General features: G+C 46.2%; 1 protein-coding gene across 3 annotated transcripts; it reads left to right on the top strand.

The window, feature by feature from the left end:
* The first annotated feature begins 68 nt into the window (after window positions 1–68).
* RETREG3 (reticulophagy regulator family member 3) lies at window positions 69–21,485 on the top strand. Of its 3 annotated transcripts, XM_075911339.2 has the most exons (10): window positions 73–361; window positions 6,655–6,761; window positions 8,906–8,936; window positions 11,011–11,137; window positions 11,915–11,999; window positions 12,419–12,556; window positions 13,074–13,153; window positions 14,548–14,680; window positions 15,961–16,408; window positions 18,875–21,485. In XM_075911339.2, exons 1-10 carry the CDS (start codon window positions 180–182, stop codon window positions 18,930–18,932), a joined length of 1,389 nt encoding a protein of 462 aa, XP_075767454.2. In that variant the 5' UTR covers window positions 73–179; the 3' UTR covers window positions 18,933–21,485. The 3 variants fall into 3 exon arrangements, with proteins under 3 accessions (XP_075767452.2, XP_075767454.2, XP_075767453.2); XM_075911337.2 differs by lacking the exon at window positions 18,875–21,485 and having other exon boundaries at window positions 69–361; window positions 14,548–14,776; window positions 15,961–17,985; XM_075911338.2 differs by lacking the exon at window positions 18,875–21,485 and having other exon boundaries at window positions 76–361; window positions 15,961–17,985.
* The last annotated feature ends 33 nt before the right edge of the window (window positions 21,486–21,518 follow it).

The raw sequence follows: 21,518 nt of genomic DNA, 5'->3' as shown, positions 1-21,518 counted from the left end.
TCCCCGTGCGCATGCGCAGTTAGGAAGGCGCCCTTCCGTACAGGAAGATGGCCGCGCCCTGAGTGTCCCGCCATGCCGCGGGCGGCGGTTGGTCACCCCGCTTGGGGGCCGGGCTGACCCGGCGCGGCGGCGTGACGTGCCGACGCGGAGCGGATGTTGATCCCCGGGCGGGGGAAGCGATGGCGGCGGCGGCGGCGGCCGGGCCCGGCGAGCGGGAGCGGCGGGTGCGGGCGCTGAGCGCCGCCCTGCAGGCCCGGCTGGGGCCCTACGAGCCGCTGCTGAGCGCGCTGCAGGCGGCGCTGGTCTGGGAGCGGCCGGGCCGCAGCGCGCTGGGCTGGGCGGGCGCGCACGGCGCCTTCTGGTGAGCGAGCGGGGGAGGGGCGCGCCCGGGGGGGCTCCTCCGCCGCTTCCGGGCTGCGGGCGAGCTCCGGGGCGCGTCCAGTCTGCTCGTGCTGGGCTTGCCCCGTGTCCTCCGCTAGCGCCCGGCGAGAGCTCGGGGGAGGGGGGGGGGGATGTTTTGCAACAGCGTCTCGGTTGCGCGCCCTGCGGGGGGGGGGAGTGTTTGACTTATGGGGGAGGCGACACCAGTTGCATCGCCTCTGTCGAGAAGGGAGGAGCTCTGCAGGGCTCGCTCCCGGGGGCCGGCACGAGTCCCCCGGCTCCGCTCCGGCACCGCTGCGGCTCTGCCTTTGAAAGGTACTAAGAACTGCCTGGCTCTGTTTAAAAGCCGGCGCCGCCGCGGCCCTGAACCAGTATGAGGCAGGACTGCTTGGTCCCGGCTCCTGCTAAGTTCAGCAGCCCCTGTTCACAGTGGCCTTCAACTCCCTGAAGGGAGGTTCCAAAGAGGCTGGAGAGAGGCTGTTCTCAGTGGTGACAGATGCAGAACAAGGAGCAACGGTCTCAAGTTGTGGTGGGAGAGGGCCAGGTTGGATATTAGGAAAAACTATTTCACTAGGAGGGTGGTGAAGCACTGGGATGGGTTCCCTAGGGAAGTAGTGGAGTCTCCATCCCTAGAGGTGTTTGTCTCGGCTTGACAAAGCCCTGGCCAGGTTGATTTAGTTTGAATTGGACCTGCCTAGAGCAGGGGGCTGGACTTGATGATCTTCTGAGGTCTCTTCCAATTCTATGATTCTAGCCTGGACTACCGTGCTTTGAGGATGCACACCCCTTTCCCTGCTACTACTGCCTCTGATAGAGGCAGCAGTGGGCGGAACGTGGGGGGAGCAGGTGGCACCTCAGCAAAGGTGCTACAGGGGAAAACAGCTTTTAAGCCAGTTCCCCCTAGCCGCTCCTGTTCCCCTTCCCCAATACAGATGGAGCAAGGGGGGAGCGAGTATTTGAATACTCCACTCAACTGCTTGCTTACATCCCTCATGGGCATGAGCTAAATGTTCCTGGGAAACCAACATACAATTCTGTGTGGAATATTTATTGTCTAAGGGGTTTGTAGATAGGATTAATTCTGAGTGAGAGTAGTTTTTTTAGTGACTGACTAGGTGTAGGACATTAATGTCCTGTTGATACATTTTTTTGATGTGTAGCAGAGGGATAGCCATGTTAGTCTGTATCCACAAAAACACAAGGAGTCCTGTGGCCCCTTAGAGGACTAACAGATTTATTTGGGCATAAGCTTTTGTGGGCAAAAATACAGGCAGTCCCCGAGTCGGACGCGTCTGGGCTGTCCGCTGCCCGCGTGCTCCGCCGCTTTGCTCTGCTTTGCTCCCCGTCTCCCTGGTCTGCAGACCAGGGGGACGGGGAGCAAAGCGGTGGAACATGCGGGCAGCTGACAGCCCAGATGTGGTCTGTCAGCAAGCTGGTAGCATCTGTTGCCTTGAGTGGATTCTCATGACATGAGTAAACAGGTCATGTGAAGTTCTAGAGTCTTTGTCAGTTGGTTAGTCCATGTAAATAGCCATTTTCTCTTCTCCCACAGGGAAGTGCATTGATCTTTCTCCTGCAGAGAAATATTAGCGTTTGAGCTGTTCTAATAAAGATGTGTGTGATTATTTTGGTTCAGTAGTGTGTTTCTGGCAGTCCATGGCTGCATGGAACTATTTATTTAACAGGCCCCTGTGCCGAAAATGGATGTTCAAGTGTCTTTCAGTAAACTTATTCTGGTGCTGTTAAATGGTTGCAGCTAGTAATTCAAGTTTAGGTTTGTCGTATGTAAGCATGTGCTACCAAAAAGAATAGCTGCTAACCTACAGCTTGAGTGTAAAACATAATGGTGAGAATTCTCTTCTGCCAAGTCTAAACATAAAAAGTTTGCAAGATAGTAGAACTGCAAGGTTACCAACCAGTCCTTTGTTGTGAGTTCTGTATCTCTAGTTTGAAAGTCAGGAGTGACTGGTAGGCTAGTTTTGACTTCATCAGTTGCAATATGTTTTTGTAACTCTGTCCCATGGTCTTCCAATAGCCTCATGCAGCTGGGGGTAGCTGACTTAAAAGAAATGAGAAAGTTTGGGTGGTTGTAACACTGCTCTCTCACTCATTTCCCTCTCCTCCCTGGGGATTGTCTGCATCTTTCTGACTGCAAGAGAATGATGTGTTCCAAAGGGAGTCTGAGCCAATGATACTACTTAGCCAAAGAGGATTCTTGTCTGGGTAACTACAAGTGCAGATACTACTTTCAGGGGACTGAGCATGGGGTGGTGGGAAAACAGCCCTTCGTGGAGAAATTGACTAAAGTGGAACTAGTGGGTCTGACCCTTCATCTACTAGATATTTTAGAGAGTTTGTCTCTGTTCAAGAACTCCTCCTAAATGGTAAGAGCTAGGATCACCAAATTCGGTAGGCAGCTTCCTCTGATCATAACTTTAAAGCAATGTAAGGGTTTGGTTGTGCCAGGAAAATGGGATGGGCGTGGAATGGCATTTCTTCTCTTAAAACCGTACCAAAAAGAGACAACGTCACTAGGCAGGTAAAAGGGGCTGGATGCCCTCCTCTCTTCCCCCCAGGTGCCCTTGAATGAGGACACTGCTGGCTGTTCCCCTTCATCAGGGAGTGAATGGAAACTGTAGTTTGCTGCATTCCTTACTCTGACTTAGGGATGTTGGGGGCTGGTGGCCCTGCTCCGAAAGAGGCTTCACTGAAGACTCTGCAGTAAAAAGCTTATTTAAGCTTTAAACTGCAGAGTCCGCTGCAGGTAACCGCTGAGATTTTCAGCGGTTACATCATTATCTATTTCAGTGTTTCTCAACCTTTTTTTTTTAATAAAGTACCCCCTTTAAAAAAAAAAAAAAAGTACCTACAGTTTTCAGAGACAGTTTTTTTTCTACCATTGTAACATATTTGTTTAAACAACTTAATTGTAGCCAGGCGGGTGATGAAATTTTTGGGTGTAAAAAATACAAAAATAATAAAGCACTAAAACTTGAAACAAAAATTCAGTTTTCTCCAAATTTCAGTTGTTGACGTACCCCCCAGACTTCTCTGGAGTACCCCTAAGGGTGCTTGTACCACTGGTTGAGAAACACTGATCTATTTAACTGACTTTAATGTCCCTGTTCTGGCTGGGGTGTGCGGGGACAGATGAACTTGTACCTGCCGTCGCAAGGGGACATGCACCCCTCCCCCGACTGTGCCTACTGGAGCTGCAGTGACCATGGAGAAGCACTTCTCACCTGGCCCCAAGCTGCTGCAGTGAGAGAGGTCTGGGGCAGCCTGCGTGCATCTCCAGCCCCACCAGAGCAATGACTTAAATGTAGCATATACGTTTTAATTTTTATTTTCCAAAAAACAAACATTGAGGACTCAAGCAACGCCAGATAAATCTTCTAGTCTGTGTGCCAGCTGCCAAAATACTTTAAATGCAGAGCCCCAGAAGGGGGGAGGGTTGCATGTAGCCAGTAGCGTTATCGGTTAATCGTTTAACCGACTACACTGTTACATCCCTAATCCCTATTACCCCCAAGGGGCACATGCCTCAGAAAGACACATGGCCCTAGCAGCTGGCCACTTTGAGTGGCAGGTGGGGCCGCAGCAGGCAGGGAGTCTGCCTGAGGGTCCTGCAGGTCGTTTGCTCCCAGAGGGTGGGAAGCTGCATCTGAAGGTTTGCCGGGCCATATTTTGCCCTCCTCGTCTTAGAGAGTAGAGTTGGTATATGCTGTGCGTGGCAGGAGGCGTGGGAGGAACTGCTTTTACTGGACAATCCTTCATTACCATAAGAGGCTGATCACATGGTCTTGTTTGAGGGACCGCTCGTAACTGTAGTGTTTGTCTAATACCCGGGGATAGCAGGAAGGCTTATGGAAAGTTACTTCTTCCATGCAGTACCTGTTCCTCTGGGTTTTCAACAAATAATCTTCTGATTTTAAACTACCCTTTGGGGGAGAGGGTTAACTGTTAGCATGCACTTATCATGAAATCACTGCATATACCCGCTTTAGCTGTAATTAATGTTTGCTAGGCTATAACTGATCTTTGTGTGTGTTCTGACAAAACCAAAAAAACCCACGTGCTGATGTTTGGCGTAGGGAGGCATCTCTGTCTTGTTGGCTGTTTTTTTTGGTTTGGGCCCACCCTGATTCATCTAGGCGTATAGCCAATCTTCAGAACTGAACAATTTCTGCTGCTTACTGTGTGCCTCTACTTGCACTGTGTATTTGTCCGGATGGATTTCACAGCAGACATATTCATATTGCCTTACTGATAGCTGAGCTTCTGAACCTTGGACTGTGGAATTAGGGATGTAAAATCCCATTTAATTGGCTAACTGGTCAAACATATTGTTTAACTCGTTGACTGATTGAAGGGGCTGATTGGGGGGTACTCCAGCCTGCCACTGTGCTGGAACGCACCTTTTCCCTACCTTCCTACTGCAGGCAGGGGCTGTACAAGCCCGTCCAGGCGCTTCACCGAAGCAGCTCCTGCCTGTGGTGGGTGCCCCGTGGGGCTGGAGCATCCCCTACCTGCAGCAGGCCGGGAGCTTCTCTAGTCCCACCAGTTAAACCTTCACATCCTTATTGTGAGTCGATTAAGTACAGCAACCTGATGGAATCAGAAGAAATGCTGCATAGCTGTTCCCAATACAGCATTTTCCCCACACGAACTCAGCTGCACAGAGCATGGCACAATGCCAGTTAGAGTTTAAAATCCTTGCTACATACCAAAACAAGCACACATTCAGTAGTTTAAGAGATTAAAGATTTAAGCTATCTACAATAGAGAAAAGGTTCAAAGACTGGGACTGTTCAATTTAGAAAAGTGACAACTAAGGGGAGGGATATGATAGTGGTCTATACACTCATGAATAGCATGGGGAGAGTGAATCAGGCAGTCTTATTTACTCCTACAGATAATTCAAATACTGTGGGGGGTCACCCAATGAAATGAATAGGCAGTGGATTTAAAAACCAATGTAAGGAAGTACTTTTTCACAAAACACACAATCAGACTTTGGCTCTCGTTGCCAGGGGGTGTTGTGAACAGGGATGTAAAATCCTGTTAAATTGGTTAAAGGGGAGGACTGGCTGGAGCACTCCTTCCCCCCCCCCCCCCCCCCCAACTGTGGACAGAGGCTGTTCCCGCCGGGGCACTGGAGCTGCCCCCACCAGTTAACCTTAACCAATAAGCCTCACCAATTAACTGGTTAAATATTCACATCCCTAATTCACAGCAAGCTTTTTTAACTTGTCTTTGTGCCTGATCTTTAACCTATGAATTTCCTGCATGGCACCTATCACTTGCTGGGCCCTACCAGCTTATGCTTTATGCTAGACAAACACACGTCCTGCACAGTCTGGATGACTATGATTAAATAAGTGCTTTGGCCCCCGATGGCCTCCATCAGACAGGCTGTAGACTGAGGCCATGCGGCACAGAAACCCTGAACAAACATGAAACATTTCTTTAGGGTTCTAGAAGCAACTTGGTATAAACAACCAGCCCTCCTAGCTGGTGAGTGAAGGATTAGTTCACTAGTGAGTGAAGGATTAGTTTGTCCTCACTTCCTCAATCATATAACCCTTTCCAGGCTAGCTGGTTAGTCTGAGATGCAATGGATACAAGAGACAGAACAGTCATGAGTATAATTGGTCATCTGAAGAAGTGGGCTGTGTCCACGAAAGCTCATGATACCATCTACATGTTTTGTTAGTCTTTAAAGTGCTGCCAGACTATTGTTTTTTTAAGTATGAATATAATTATCTATGTCCTACTTCCTGAGTAATTTAAAAATCAGTTTGAAGCTTAACTTGGAATTGGAGGTGTCTGCTAGATCCCGAATTGTGCACGAAGTCAGTAGTCTTTAATATTGACGTGGCTTTTGGAAATGCTGACAGATTGACACTAGCGGTGCAAACATTACTCAGCTCATGGTGTCTTGCTGCAGATATTAGTTGCTGGACTCCCTGTAATTTCAAGAGTAAGATAAAACTGGTATCTTTAAAATAGCCTGTTTCCTTTCTAAAATACATTTTAGGTTTAAACTCTGAACATGTGAGTAACAGGAACATCCAGTTCCATTAGTTCTGATATAGTTTTGATTCTAGCTGTCTGCTGCCCCCAAAGACCAATAGAGTGTTTTTCTTACTACTTCACCCAATCCAGTTGGTCAGTGCCTCTAAGTAGGGGTGTCATTTGAGAGGCCTCGTGTAACAGAAGAAACAGACCCATGCACTGACTCTTTGTTTCTTTTTTTTTTTTTTTTTTCAGTTTTTTGGCACTGACTTCCCTTCGGCTGGTGTTCTTGGTTGCATTTGGCCTGATAATAATAATTTGTTTAGATCAGTGGAAGAATAAAATCTGGCCTGAAATTAAAGGTAAGATGAAGTAGTTTCAGCTGGCTTCTGAAAATAGCACTTATTTTTCAACTCCCCATCAGGCTCTTTCTCTGCACAATTTGGTTGTAAATATGATTTGGACAGAGTCGCAAGAGGCTAGATTCACAGCAAGACTTGTGTGGGTAAATCCCAGAATCTGGCCAGAGCTGCTGCCAAACACTGCATGTGCCTAAACTCACCCAGCACCCAAGTTTCAGCAGTAGAAGTTCTCTAGGTGCCCCATGCTGCCATGCGACCGCCTCAGCCCCAGTGCAGTACCCAGACCAGAGAAAGGTCACATGCCCTCTGCCTAACTTTCCTGTGGAGCCCAACCCAGTAAACTGCTCAAAGTGGGCCATGAATGTGAGCTTTCATAGATGGCTGGCGGGGTGTTTCCCTTGTGACTTAACACAGTGGGGATATGGGAGAGTCCCTGGTCCAAGTCCTCTCTTCCCCTGCGGAGGAGAGACTTGGAACAGGGATCTGCCACCTTTCAGATGAGCGACCTAATCACTGGCGTATGGTCCTGAGGAGAGGAGTGCTCTCTCTAGTGAAGCTGTTCCACAGTAAATAAATCACTTAAAAATTGTTGGGACAGGATCCTGGGTCTCCCACACCACTGGTCTGCAAGTCATTCTCATGCCTGCATGCTCATGTGGCCAGGTCTGTTGCTCTCTGGCCCAGTGAATTTTTAAAAATAATTTTGGCACAGTGAAGCAGCCCCACCTCAGAGGATACCAGCGGTTATGGGCCTTATCTGGGAGGTGACAGATCCCAGTTAAAATCCCTTCTCTCCCTGAGGTGGACGGGGAACTTATCTGGGGTGTGGGAGATCCTGTTTGAGGGCCCTAACTACTTGGCTAAAACTTCAGAGGATGGTCATCCTCTCCTTACATAGTGCCAAGAGAGGATTTGCAGTTGAGAATCCCCAGCAGAGGGAGATGCTATCTCTGAGGGGCAGAACTTAGTACAGACAGACCCCTCAGTTTGACTCCTCCGATTGGCTAGCTTAGGTGAGGAGACACTGAGTGTGTGGGCTTTTGTGAATCCCATTGTGATCTCTACCCATTCACTGTGCAGGGAGCCTAGGCACCCAACTCAGTTCATGAAACCCAGCAATTGTTCTAGGCACCTAGAAAAAACACCTTGATTGACACACTTTCATATTCCAGTAGTGCCCACAATGGACTGACTACACAGAAGAAGCAAGTTGGCCCCAAAGAGCAATTTGAGAAATCAGCACTTGCAGGATAGGACATAACTGGTTTTCTCACTCGAATACACTGGAAATTGTCTCCAGAGTATTTGAGAGTTTATCGGAGAACCAGCTTCCTCCTGAAGATTGAGAGGGAAAACATCTTCAGGAACTGTCAGTTACTCGAATACTTAGTGTTCAGTAAATCACCTGCTCTAATGTAGAACTCCGCCATCCTTGCCTTGAACATGTGATGAGATTTGATGCACTTCCCATTCACCACCCAAAAACAAATTCGTGTGTGATCTGTGTGCTCCCCACGGCTAACTCCCTGGCTAACTAGTTGAGGTTGTGTAATAAGCATTAATTGTCTTCCAAGAGACAACACAAGCGGAGGCCCAGAAGCTGCCAGTAATTCTAGACTTCAGCTTTCTTTGGAAGCTTGGCAGGGTGCTGCTAGTTGTTTCCACTTATTTTGAGGATTGTATATTCAAGTCCCTTGATTCTGCTAGTTATCCAAGCTAGCCTATCCCTGGATCACTTACCAAGTCCCAGTTTGGGAAGTGAAGGTCTCCTGGATGTCTCTAAATTGAGTAAGTTGTCCAACCCTCAGCACAGCCAGTACAGTAAGGGGTGTGTAGGCTGCATGTTGAAATAGGACTGGTAGTTCTTGCTTGTGGTTAAGGCTAAAATGAGCTAGTAGTGACTCGCAGAACAGAATGACTATCCAGTCACTCTAATGGTACCTGCCATGGCACAGAGGGCAGGGCTGTCTCAGGCCACGGTATGAGTATACGATGCAGAGCAACAGACTTTTGGTTAATTACCTTTAACCCTCACACTGGCTGTTTCCTAGCCTGGAACAAGTTTTATTTAAGTGCCTATTTTCTGAGTGTACTCATTGCAAAATTCCTTGCAATTAATTCAGTGTCTGTTCTTACTATTTTAGTGGCAAGATCAGATGAATTGGAAAATGAGAGGTATGGAATGTTAATTAAATCCATGTTTTTTTGGTTGTTTGCTTTTATGTTTGCACAGGTTGAACCCCTCTGTTCCAGGACTCTCTGGTCTGGCAAGACCACAGATGTTGCTAGGTCAGAGAGCCCCGGATGCAGAGGTTGAGAGCGGCTGGGAGCAGAGCAGATCTAGTCAACAGCGGGTTGCAGGACCAGTGACCTGGGGGCCAGGGAACCTCAGTAGCAGCTGCTGCCCCACGCAGAGCTGAGGGCAGGGAGAGGTCAGGCCTCTGGGTTCAGCCAGGAAGGGAGCCCTGGGAGAGCCCAGACACCTGACCTCCTCATATCCGGCAAATTCCTTGTTTGGGACCATTCCGGTCCCGAGGATGCTGGACCAGGGAAGTTCAACCTGTACTTTGTGTTATGACAACAAAATGTCAACAGTTTTTGCATGTTTGCCGTGTCTGCTAAGTTCCAGAGAGCGTTCGTTGTGACATCGGGCAAGTCACTGAACCTCTGCCTGCCTACGCCGCCTCTTGTATAAAGCAGGCATAATGTTCACGTCAGTGTGGAAAGACCCTACTGCTTTAAAAAAAAGCTTGTCAAACTTCTCTGACCAAAGCTGGGTGTGCAGCAGGCTTCCCTGGTGGCTAGTGAGGCCCTGTGTGCAGCATTAGCAACAGAACTAGTACTCTCCTGAGGCTTTGTCCTATGGAGGACAAAAATGAGGGGATGAACAGAATATCAGGCACTGGCCACTGTCAGAACAGGATTCTGGGCCCCAGTGCCTGATGTTTTGTTCATCCTGTCAGACAGGGCAATTCCCATCCATCCATCCTCTGTGGTCCAGTCCCACCTTCTAGTTGATGGACTTATCTTTCATGAAGCTGTCAAATTCTTTTTTTTTAATTCTTAACAACGTCCACTGGCAAGAAGTTCCACAGGTTGACTGTAATCCTATTACTTATTAATTTCATGAGGTAACCCCATACTTCTCGTGTTGTGTCAAGGGGTAAATAATACTTTCTGCACATCATTTACGATTTCATAGACCTCTGTCTTATCCCCCCTCAGTTGTCTCTCTCCTAAGCTACACAATCCCAGTCTTTTAAATCGCCTCGAATGGAAGCTGATACTCACTCCTATTCATTTTTTTTGTCGTCTTCTGTGCTTTTTCCAATTCTAATCCTTTAAGATGGGGCAACCAAAACTCCATACAGTATTCAAAGTGTGGGTACACCATAGATTCACAAAGTGGCATTATGATATTTTCTCTTTGTGTCTATCCCTTTCCTTGTGGTTCTTACGCTTTTTATCATCTGCTTTGTGGCCCTAACTAGCCAAATCAGTCTTTCAAACATGACACTGTAAAACTCCTCAAATGTTAGAAAACAGTGACACTCGATCAGGCGAAAGAGTATGTCTCCTGCAAGTGACCTGGTGCAAAAGGAAGCACTGTTCCACAGGCACAGATACCATGTGACCTAAGGTTATTAAGCACCAACAGAGGCTCCCAAAAGTAGCCTTTCAAAAGGCAATGAATTTCCACTAAGTAGGTCACAGTGCTCTGTGGAAACTTGGCACTGAATTCCTACCGGGAGGGAGAAGGAGGGGGGTGTAAACACCAAGAAATAACTAATGCCCTGCCTCAGCCTTAGTTGAACTAATAGATGAAACTTCAAGCAGGGTTTTCCTCCATTTCACTGCAGCTCTTTCTGAACTGTTAATGATCGCCACAATCCTTCTGGGCTCTAATAAGATGCACATGATTGCTAAGGGAGTTGGCACAACATGGGGCCTGCCAGCTGCCTTTGACCTCCACCCAGCAATGATGAAGCTCTTGCATTCTGATTGCAGTACTTAGCTAATTATTAGCTGTCCCCAATTTAAAGAAAAATGGGGTATGTATTGAATGGCTTGTGGGGCTAGCTATTTGATTTTTTCCAAGTGTCAAGTCTGGTCTCTGGACTTGGGGCAGTTGGTGGAGGAGTGGTCATGAAACACTGCTCTGTGATGAAGTGTGTCCTATGTTAGCATCAGTTTAATAACGCCATGTGGCTGAGACATCTGCTCACTAATTATTCTACCTTCTCTGTAGCTGGGGCTACGTTCACCCTCAGTTGCTGAGTGTGCCGGAGCTGTGTCACCATTTAGCAGAAGGATGGGTGACTGGGGTCACCTTCTTAAGGAATCTCTTCATTTTCAAAAAGCAAAATCCTGGCAAGGTAAGAGCATACATGGTTGGGCAAACTAAACATTTGGCATCTAATCTATGATGCAGACAGCTGCTCCGTCTTGTGGGAGCATCCAGACACGGGCATTCCAAACACAAGATGTTCCCTGCCAGGGAGGTGGGATGGGATAGAACAAGCGAGCGAATGGGCGGCGAGGTGGCAGCTTTGCATGATGATTTTATTTTGTTTTTATTTAGCTGTAAATGTCACTGTTCCTCCTATGGCAATTGGTGTGAAATGTCTATTAACGTCACAGCTCTTTCCCTGAGTCTAGCTTTTAATAACATAAAAACCAGACCAGGGCATGGTTCGAGAATCCATTTTTTCCCCCTTGAGTCCTATAGAAAAGAAAACCTGTGTTGGCCTAATGACAACTGTGATTGTATGGATTGTAAGAAAAGCTTGAATATTATCACTGATTGCAGCTGCATTAAACATGCCCCTATACTTTCCTTTGGTGGGGACCGGGTCCCACAACCTTATAGCTGCTTGTCACATAGATGTTGTAGAATCTAATCCGACCTATAGCAGAGAACAGTAACTTAAGTTCCCTTTGGATTGCCAAGGTTTTCTTAGGGGGGGTAGACAAAGACTCTTAAAATAAGATTGTTTTGCTACTTATTCAGTATTGGAACCATGTTGCCAATATTTTATCTGTTGCTGCCTGGCCTGGAACTCTATAGACAATAATCCAGTTACACCATCTGAAGTCTCCTGATTCGCTTATTTCATTGCTTTGGAAACTCATCTTTTCTCCCATGCCTCCAGTTTTGTCTTTTAGTATGTGGAGTCTTTACTTTCTTGGCTGTTCTGGGCCGGTACATTCCTGGAGTCCTGCTCTCATACCTTATGCGTAAGTATAGTCAAACAAGATATTGTAAGCAGAAGGCTGGGACAGTGTTGCTGACTTTGGCTCAAAGGTGCAGCTTATATGCACAGCTAACATTCTGACAAGTACAATATTGTATAGTGCAGTTGAAAGTTAAAATGGTAGGCCGGATAGAGTGTGTTCAGGGCTAACTGGCCAATGTGCATGTCTGTCTTGGCAGTTACGTACGCTAAATGCTCTAGTATGTTGGTGGTGGTTGTTGTTGTTCTAGTAAATCAGCACAGATTGCACAGCTCTCTATCTAGCTCCTGACACTGGCGTGTGTGCATGCAGCACAGCAAAACTGAGGCTTATATCGTTCTACTGCATCCCAAATTGCTTGATTGACAGATCTGTTAAGTAGCATGGGCAAGTTTTCTAACGAGCCTCCCCGTTTACCTCAGTGCTCTTCATCCTGCTATGGCCCCTCGCAGTGTACCACAAACTGGGGCAACGCATGTACCTGAAGCTGGAGCCAGCTCTGCAGCGGCTGGATTTCAGCGTTCGAGGCTACATGATGTCAAAGCAGCGAGTGAAGCAATGTAAGTCTCTAAGAGTGTCGGAAGCTAGCCAGACAAACAGCCAGCCCTTGAAATAAACCCCTAGTCTCAGGGCGTCGCAGCAACTGCATGTGTAGCACAACATTCGTTTCGTATTCTCTTGTCGATTATTCACACCCTTCCGCAGACGGGAAGTTGTGCTACTACGCTGGGTCCCTGCTTCAGATGAGAGCTTCCTACAAAGTCCCAAGGGCTCCCATCCTTCCTCCTTTCTCAGCTGTGGGAACACAATGACACTAAGTGCTGCTTAGTGAAAGCTGATTTTTGTCTGTAGCATTTCTCTCCGACATGAGCAGGTTCCTTCTTGGTGCTAGCTCTGCAAGAGTCCAAATCAAAACCACTAGAGCCTCCATTTAATGCAAAAGTGTTTTGATCTGTGAGAGATTGACACCCCCGGGTCTGCCTTTGAAGTGACTTTCTGCTCGGTCTAATGTTCTGCTCAAACGTTGCCTTGTCTGCCCTGGCAATAATGGGAGATTTCTGCTCTGACTCATGACAGTGCGTCAGCGAGCGCTGAACCAGGAGCATGCTGACACTGGAAGTGACAGTGAAGAAGAACTTGCTGCATTCTGTCCCAAGGTAACCTGGCAGCTGGGCAAATTCTGTGGAGAAAATGCACTGGAGGCTGATAGCTTTTGTGTGTCTGAATCAGGTTTGTGATGAAACTGCAGCCTTGGAATGCTCTGGCCCCAAACCTTGCGTATCTGGTGGCAAGGAACATCTGGGCAGAGTCTGGCTGCAGGTTTCATACACTGTCAAGCCTTGCTGTGCTCCCAAATGAGTCTGGCTGCAGTGCGCCCAGCCCACTTAACTAAACCCACATCTTATTGGCATATCATAAAAGCTTGAACTTCTTAATCCTTCAGTGTGATGGACTTAGCTCCCACAGATGTGTTCCCTTTTCCATGCTCCTGCTATAAACCCTTTTTCGAAGCCAGATGCTGCACCTGCACTGGCCATTAGTATATTGCAGAGCACATCCCATTCCCCCCCTTGTCCAACACCCCCTCCTTCATAGCGCTCACAGTAATGCATGTTGGAAAACATAATCCCGACTCTACATATAGAATGATGGGATCCACTCAAGAGCGAGACCTTGGAGTCATTGTGAATAGTTCTCTGAAAAAATCCACTCAGTGTGCAGCGGCAACAAAAAAAGCAAACAGTGTTGGGAATCATTTAGCAAGGGAGGGAGAAGAGAATGGAATATCGTCTTGCCTCTGTATAAATCTATGGTACGCCCACACTGTGTGCAGATGTAGACGCCTCATTTCACAAAAGATAGATTGGAATTAGAAAAGGTTCAAATATGGGCAACAAAAATTACTAGGGAAATGGAACAGCTGCCATATGAGGAGAGAGTAATAAGGATGGGACTTTTAATCTTGAAAGACATGACTAAGGGAAGGGGGATGTGATAGAGGTCAATAAAATCAAGACTGGTGTGAAAAAATTAAAGTATTATTTTCTCTTTCCATAACACAAGAACTAGTAGTCACAAATGAAATTTAACAGGCAGCAAGTTTAAAACAAACAAGTATTTTGTGTCTCATTGCACAGTCAAACCTGTGGAACTCCTTGCCAGAGGATGTTCTGAAAGCCAGAACTTTAACAGGGTTTAAAAAAGAGCTAAAATAAATTCATGGAGAATATGTCAATTGATGGCTATTAGCCAAGATGGGTAGGGATGGTGTCCCTAGCCTCTGTTTGTCATGGCTGGGAATGGACAACAGGGGATGGATAATTTGATTACCTGTTATCTGACATTGGCCACTGTCAGAAAGCAGAATACAGGGCTAGATGGACCTTTGGTCTGATCTAGTATGGCCGTTTTTATGTCCTTGCCCTGGAGTCGCAGGGTGGCAAACAAGCAGCATGTGGGAACATGTCAGAATCTTTCTTGCTTAGAGCAAAGGAACAGCCTTAGCCAGTAGGGCTGATGTTCTAACTATATCTTCTTCTCTGCTTCAAAGCTGGATGATTCTGTAGTTGCTAAGGAACTGACTATCTCTGACTCTGAGCATTCAGATGCTGAAGTTTCCTACACTGAGAACGGGACGTTTAACCTGTCAAGGGGACAGACTCCACTGACTGAGGGATCTGAAGGTGAGAGAAGAAACAGTCTTCTAAAAGCAAAGGGACTCTACTGGACATGCTTCAGTGTGGTGGATCCTAAGGAGGGAAATGAGGAAAACAGACCAGGTGCATCCTCTGAGAATTGAGCTCTGGTATCTAATGTAAACACCTGCTAGCTGCCACGGGATGAAGAAACTTAAACAACAAATAGTCTAGCAGTACCTTACAGACTAACAAAACGTGTAGATGGTCTCATGAGCTTTCCTGGGTACAACCTACTTCTTCAGATGATTGGAGTATTAAAACTCCAGATCCAAGAATAAATAAGGGAAGGGGGGGGGGAGAAGAGGAGGGGGGAAAAAAAAGAGAAATATATAGTGAATTAGATTGTTCAAGTTACAAGAGGCTGATAAGAACGAATTGCACCTCTATAAGTACCCGTTGGTTGGTTCAGTCATTAGGATGTGGAAGGTAGTGTGGGAGCCAGCCAATATCTTCATTCATTCCTCTCTGATAGGAATCAAACTAGTAAATGAAGTTAAGTTCCAACCCTTCCCTGTGTATTTGGCTTGTGGAATTGGCCTGAAACAACACGGTGACTTTGAGATCCATTAATGAGTGCCCGGACAGGTTAAAGTGTTCTCCCACAGGTTTCTGTGAGTTCACTGTCCTGGCTGAACAGGTCCAGTTTCTACATATGGTTGCTAGATATGGCCCTGAGTGCTTTGGGAGAGCAGCAAAACCTGATGCTGGTACAAAATGACAATCTGAGCATGTTTCTTGTTCATGCTACTAGTAAATGGAGGCAGCTAATTCTCCTCTTCCAGGAGCTGTGGACAGAATATGAATAATCCTTAAAATGGGAATATGAACTGCCAAGCTGGTCTAACCAGAAAGTCTGCCAGGGTAGGCACATGGATGGTCCAAGGCTTTCCAGTATGGAAATGTTACACTGGTTATTCTGGTGTATTCTGGTTTATTTTAATCTGTTCCTAATTGATTTGAGAGAAACTGAAGTAAGCCTGGTTTAAACCGAGATGCGTGTCCATGCAGGGAAGACATGCTTTCTGTTGGCACTAGCCACCCCTGCAGTGTCCTTGCTCTTGGATGGGAGAGCAAGTTTTGTCTGTTGTGGCTGCCAAAGGGAAAGTGACATTGAGTGTAGCTTGGGCAGAGGATGCAAGCGGGTGGTGTATTTGGGGACCAGGATGATCCTTTTATCAAAGATGGCTGCACTGTCTGTGGCACTTGCCTAATGGGTTTGGGTGACCCATGCTGTAAGCTTACAGCTGTTTATTTTTCCCTTCTAGATCTCGATGGTCACAGTGACCCTGAAGAATCTTTTGCCAGGGATCTCCCTGACTTCCCTTCCATTAATCCAGAGGTGACTGGAATAGATGATGAAGATGACACCAGCATTGGGATTCCCAGCCTTGCTTACCGCTCTCAAGGCATTGAAGATCTACGTCACCCGTATGACCGAGGCGAAGCTGTCCCCGAGCTCCTAACTGGGGCAGGGCCATCTGTGCACAATCTTACAAATAACTTAGCTGGATTTGTCACCAGGGGCATGATACAATTAGCCTTGTCAGGAGCCTCTGAGCCAGGCCCTGTTTGCAGTGACAATCCCCAGAGAGGCACAAAAACCTATCTTAGAACCTCCAGCTCCGACTTGGACACGGATGCAGAAGGGGATGACTTTGAACTGTTGGATCAGTCAGAGTTGATCCAGCTGGATCCGGCTAGCTCCCGAGGCCAGTGAGCAATCGCACTTCTTTCCCTTCTGATTTTTCTGTCATGAGTAGCAGAGGGGAATCTTCAGCAGCAAAAGCGTTGTGTAGTAATCTAAATGGTCTCTTGTGTGTACAAGTAGTGGCAACCAGGCCTGGCTGGGTACATCACTGTGATGTGACTTTGTAGGGCAAGCTTGGATTTCAAAATAAACTGTGCTTGGTAATTCACGGGGCAGAAGCTTTTGATGCGATAGCCTCTGTAGCTCCTACACATCCCCTGCATTGTCTACTGTGATGCTCCTTGCCCTAACCCACACCTGCTCACTTGGAACAATAACTACTGGGAGTGTCTGCAGCACTAGTGCCTCTTGGCAGACGACTCCAGTGTCAGTTAGTAATGTTCTTGCACCAGCCCCGTTTCTCGCATGCAGACACTCAGCAGATGGTGAACAGGGCTGGTTTCTTCTTAAACCTGGAGTATGCTATTTTAACTTAAAAAAAAATTCCCTTCTCCTAAATCATGCACAAAAACTGACATTTCTTCCTCCTCCCTCAGCCATATCCAGCTATTTTGGGTAGAAAATCCAATCTTGGAATTGCTGCCATATCCTCCCATATAATGCATTATATGCAGACTCGTATCGAGCCTATCAAAACTCAAGCTTTCCAACACTGCGAGTTTGTAAAAGTCATAATGGCAATAAGACAGGGAGTGTCTCTGCAGCAGCTGCTCTTGCATGGCCTTTCTCAAAGGAGTGGGCTTAGGGCTGGAGTGACACATTGCAGAACTAAATTCTTCCCTCTTCACTCTAGAGCAGCTACAGCCTGGACAATAGCAATACTACATTCCGCACCCTGACTGGCATGGAACTCCTTAGCTGCTGTGGAGGGACTGCCTGCCTGAAGGCAGTGGAGGGGATTTGGTTTCCATGGCCCATTTGGTTCTTGGCCGCTGTGACAATGCTCAGTCTGTGTCAGCCTTGTGCAGTGAGGACACCTGTCCACTAGACCACCAGCTCGTCACACAAGTCACCAATCCCTTGGGAGATGTGCCTATTTTGGGTCACTTTTAGTCTTGAGCCAGCAACCCTGAAGGGGAAGCTCTGTAAACTGACCAGCCTGAGCCATCCAGTCCCTAAATTTCCCCTTGCTTTTCTAAGCCATAGGACTTGATACCGATTATACTTGTGCAGCAAACAACTTCAGGGAAGTTCTCTTGTTCAAGCTTTCATTTTATTTGTCCATTTTTAGGTCAACGTTAGGCTGAATGTAGACTACCTATTTGGAAACCATGGCCATACAGAAATCTAAACTATAGATTAGACATAGGTTAGTATTAGATTAGATTATGAATAAGGAAAAAACCTGACTGTGTATCCATAATTAGTATCAAAACAACCTGCTAAAATAAAAATCAACCTTGGCTATGGAGCACCAAAGGCATCGCATAACAATCAAAATGGACAGGGGCCTAAATTGGCATTGAAAACAAAATAGCGCAATACCTCCACCCCCAAATCCTTAACTCTGTCAATTTGGACAATGTATGTACTTTTATATCGTCTTAAAATGTAGTCATTAAAAATACAAAGATCTTGTTCACTGCGCTTGGCAAGGAATCCGTGCCCTTCACTTACTATCAGACCTGCTTCTAGCCACCTCTGATTACACTCCTGTCTCGGTGCTGTGATAGCCACTGTGGCTGGGATTACCGAAAGGGCTCTGTGACTAGTGTGTTCTCAGGAGTCTTGTCTCTGCCTACAGCTTTCACATCAGTAAATGGCCATTTCCCTTGGTTTGCAGACTACAGTAATGTGAAAAGACTAGAATCTGCCCATATCACTGGGAGCAATAACTAAATGAGCCGCTAACTAGCACTTTAAGTTGTTTGAAACCATTAACTAGGGACTAGATTCTAAAATCGTAGTATAGTCATTCTGGTCACCTTGATCTAATGACATTGGTAAGAGAATTTCCGGGAATAATTCTTTAATGTAAGTGCAGCCTATTGCAGGAAACCGCCATGTTATTGGAACCGCCTTGCATCAAGGGCATGGAATGGATGTAAAGAGCAGATCTCAACCTGTCATGCCAGCTATGTTGTGAGTCTCACTTTGGGGGATGGGACGTGTATGAACTAGTGATGGGAAGCCCATGATGCATGGAGGAGCAGTTGTCTTATCTCCTTGGTGGTCTAGTGGCTAGGAAGTCAGTGCTCTCACTGCTGTATCCTAGGTTTGATTCCCAGTCAAGGAACACAGTGTCAACTTTTGATTAAAAACTTCTGGGTGGTTAATTCCTCTTTACTCCCAGTTTCCAATAGGACAATGTCAAGCACTAGATTCTGTAATTAAGCACAGCAGGAGCCAAGCAGGCATAGCTTTAGAAAAGTCCTGATGCCAACTGCTGTGCCATAGTTTTGTTAAACAAAAGCCCTATGTGAGCACTTTGCAAGCAATCAAATAAGCCTTGTCATAAGAATGTCTTGCAGGTTATTTGAAGAAAATGGATTCTTACTGTGCCAAACTGCACAGCTATTACATGAGTAACTTACAGCACCAGAGGCTCAAATCTCAGGTACAACTTGACAAGCTATTTTTCAAAACCTGGAAAAAGTATTTTAATTCTTATGTGATATCTTGCTTTCCTCCTACTGTTTCCTCTTCTCTGTTGTGGAGAAGAACAAACCTGGTATGAAATCAGCCATTTACTCTCCACCATTAATACCATGCTGTAAAACTACTCAGAAGTTCTGGTGACCCTAAGGACTTTAAAAACAAGATTTGCAGCTCCCCAAATCAATGGACATGCTCTAAACTTAGTTGGCTTTATAGGACAACTGGACAGATTAATTGGATCAAACGAAGGTAAAACAAGTAAATATAAGTATAGGGTGGCCATGTTCTCTGAAATATCCCTGTTTAACTGCATCTGTTTGTAAGCAATCAGCATAATCAAAACTAAAACTGAAAAAACAATTATCAGTGCTAATAATTAGTCTATTTTCAAATGCATCTACTAGGGACTAATGAATCTCTGAGCACCCAGTGTATTCCCTGAAGCACTAACAACACGTCCTATATCACAGATGCATTTCTTCAGCCATCCCTTTCACCCCAATCCCTCAAGAGGCTGTGCCTCATAGGGGAGCGTTGCGGTACAAGCAGAGCTAGAACACTGGTGTTCTGAGCCATCCTATGGGTTGCCATCACTGCCACTGAGTGAGTAACTTTGCTTCTCCATACTTTATACTCCATACTTTGTTGTTCCTATTTGTAAAATAAATTACTTACCTCTTATAGGGGCTGTCAAGGAGAAGAAAACAAACCAATTGATGAGCAGTGTAGGTTTTCCCAGGCTATTCCCACTGCCTTTGCCAGTGTAGGCTTCAAAACAGAGCTTCACACATAGGCTACGTCTACACTGCAGGCTTCTTGTGCAAGAACTGTTTTGCGCAAGAGTTCTTGTGCAAGAGCACATCCACACTTCCATGTGCTTTTGCACAAGAGCGTCCATGGCAGTGTGGACACTCTTTTGTGCAAGAAAGCTCTGATGGCCATTTTAGCCATAGGGGTTTCTTGCGCAAGAAACCCTTGTTGCCTGTCCACGCTGCCCTCTTGCGCAAGAGGGCCTATTCCTCGTGGCGAGAGGAATAACTCTTGCGCAAGAAGCCCTCTCATCTGATGCTTTACTGTAAATTTACTTGCGCAAGAATGCGCGTGCAGTGTAGATGCTCCTCAAGTTTTTGCGCAAGAAGGCCATTCTTGCACAAGAAGCCTGCAGTGTAGACGTAGCCTTCGTGTTTTGAATTTTTGGCTCCATGTTTCCATATTTTATTACAGCCCTCCTTGTCCATTGTATAGTCACCACCGTGGCTTTTAAGGCTGAAGCAGAATGCCATACTCCACTTTATATTTTTGAAAATTCTTTTGAGTTATCTCTCTTCTAGTATGCAATGGTGTTGTAGCAGTGTTGGTTCCAGGATATTTTGTCTTTACTAGGGGCAGTCTACCTATCTTTTTTCTTCTCAGGCCAGAAAACCAACATCATCTGCAGACTGAGAGGGTCATTTTTTTCTTTAATGGAGGAAAATCACTCTTGTAGCAGAACACCCTGAAGGATATTTCACTATGGATGGGTGGTCAGCACCTCCAGGTCTAAGTGCTTCCTTTGCCACAGTGCAGAAAGGGAGAGCTAACTAACAAAAGGGGATGACTGTTCTCAGCTGTGGCACAAGTGGTACTGTGGCTGCTTAAATATAATTCTTTGGAATATTCCTGGCCTGGGCAGTCCCTGCCCCAAATTGTACCGAAGAGCTGCTGCTTCCTAAGGATGGAAATGCAGAGTCCTCTGCCAGCAGTAAATGTTTGTAAATTGCACCTGTTTACTATTCTTCTGGAGTAGGGCCTGTTAAGCTCTAGTAGCATTAGCATAGGCCCTGTCCCACATTACAATGAGCTACTTTTAATCAGGTTGCTTTGTCTTCGTTCTTGGTTAAAATGCAGGGACCTCCGTGCTGTGGTCCCCACCAAAAGCGCAAATGTGTGACTCCCCCTAATGCCAAATCAAGTGTGTAGCCCCCACTGGGAGCAGAGCATGCATCCACCTGGTTTTGTGAACAATGTGAGACTTGGGCGAATCTTGTGATTTTACATTTTAATGACTGTTCAGCAGTTTCCAAGACCTTTAATAACATGTGAAAATGTAAATTTGCTCAGCTGAAACTTTCTGTAAACCAACAAATCCAGTGTGAAACATCTAGTTTCAACTGAAGCTGCACATCGCTAGAATGTGTTAGAATTTCATGACTTTAAATCATAGCATGGTAAGACTGATGCCACCCTACCTACCCCCTTTTTGCCAAATAATAATGTGAAGTCAGTTGTCAGGAGACCACTGACTCTTCTAGTGGAACAATACACCCAAAGGCGTGCATAGGACAGGGTGCAGTGCTTTGTAACTTTTGAATTAGTTGGTTTTGATATCATTGGTGTGGCAGTATCATCCTGGGTGTTTACAGTAGCTACCATTGTGAATATTTATAGAGTCATTTGTCAGGTTGCAGTTTTTTGAAGTGATTTAAGTAAAATGTTGATAATTAAGTATTTGTTCTTTTTTTTTTTAATTCTACCAGC

This window comes from Pelodiscus sinensis, chromosome 29, assembly GCF_052426305.1.
Source record: "Pelodiscus sinensis isolate ZL-2025 chromosome 29, ASM5242630v1, whole genome shotgun sequence".
NCBI classification, from domain to species: Eukaryota; Metazoa; Chordata; order Testudines; family Trionychidae; genus Pelodiscus; species Pelodiscus sinensis.
This window is presented reverse-complemented; position numbering and strand designations above follow the sequence as displayed.

Excerpts from the sequence above, each read along its gene's own strand:
- RETREG3 (XM_075911337.2), top strand. The coding sequence starts at position 180 with ATGGCGGCGGCGGCGGCGGCCGGGCCCGGCGAGCGGGAGCGGCGGGTG. Across the intron at positions 6,762-8,905 it reads AATCTGGCCTGAAATTAAAG|TGGCAAGATCAGATGAATTG; the intron begins GTAAGATGAAGT and ends TTACTATTTTAG. Across the intron at positions 12,557-13,073 it reads AAAGCAGCGAGTGAAGCAAT|TGCGTCAGCGAGCGCTGAAC; the intron begins GTAAGTCTCTAA and ends GACTCATGACAG.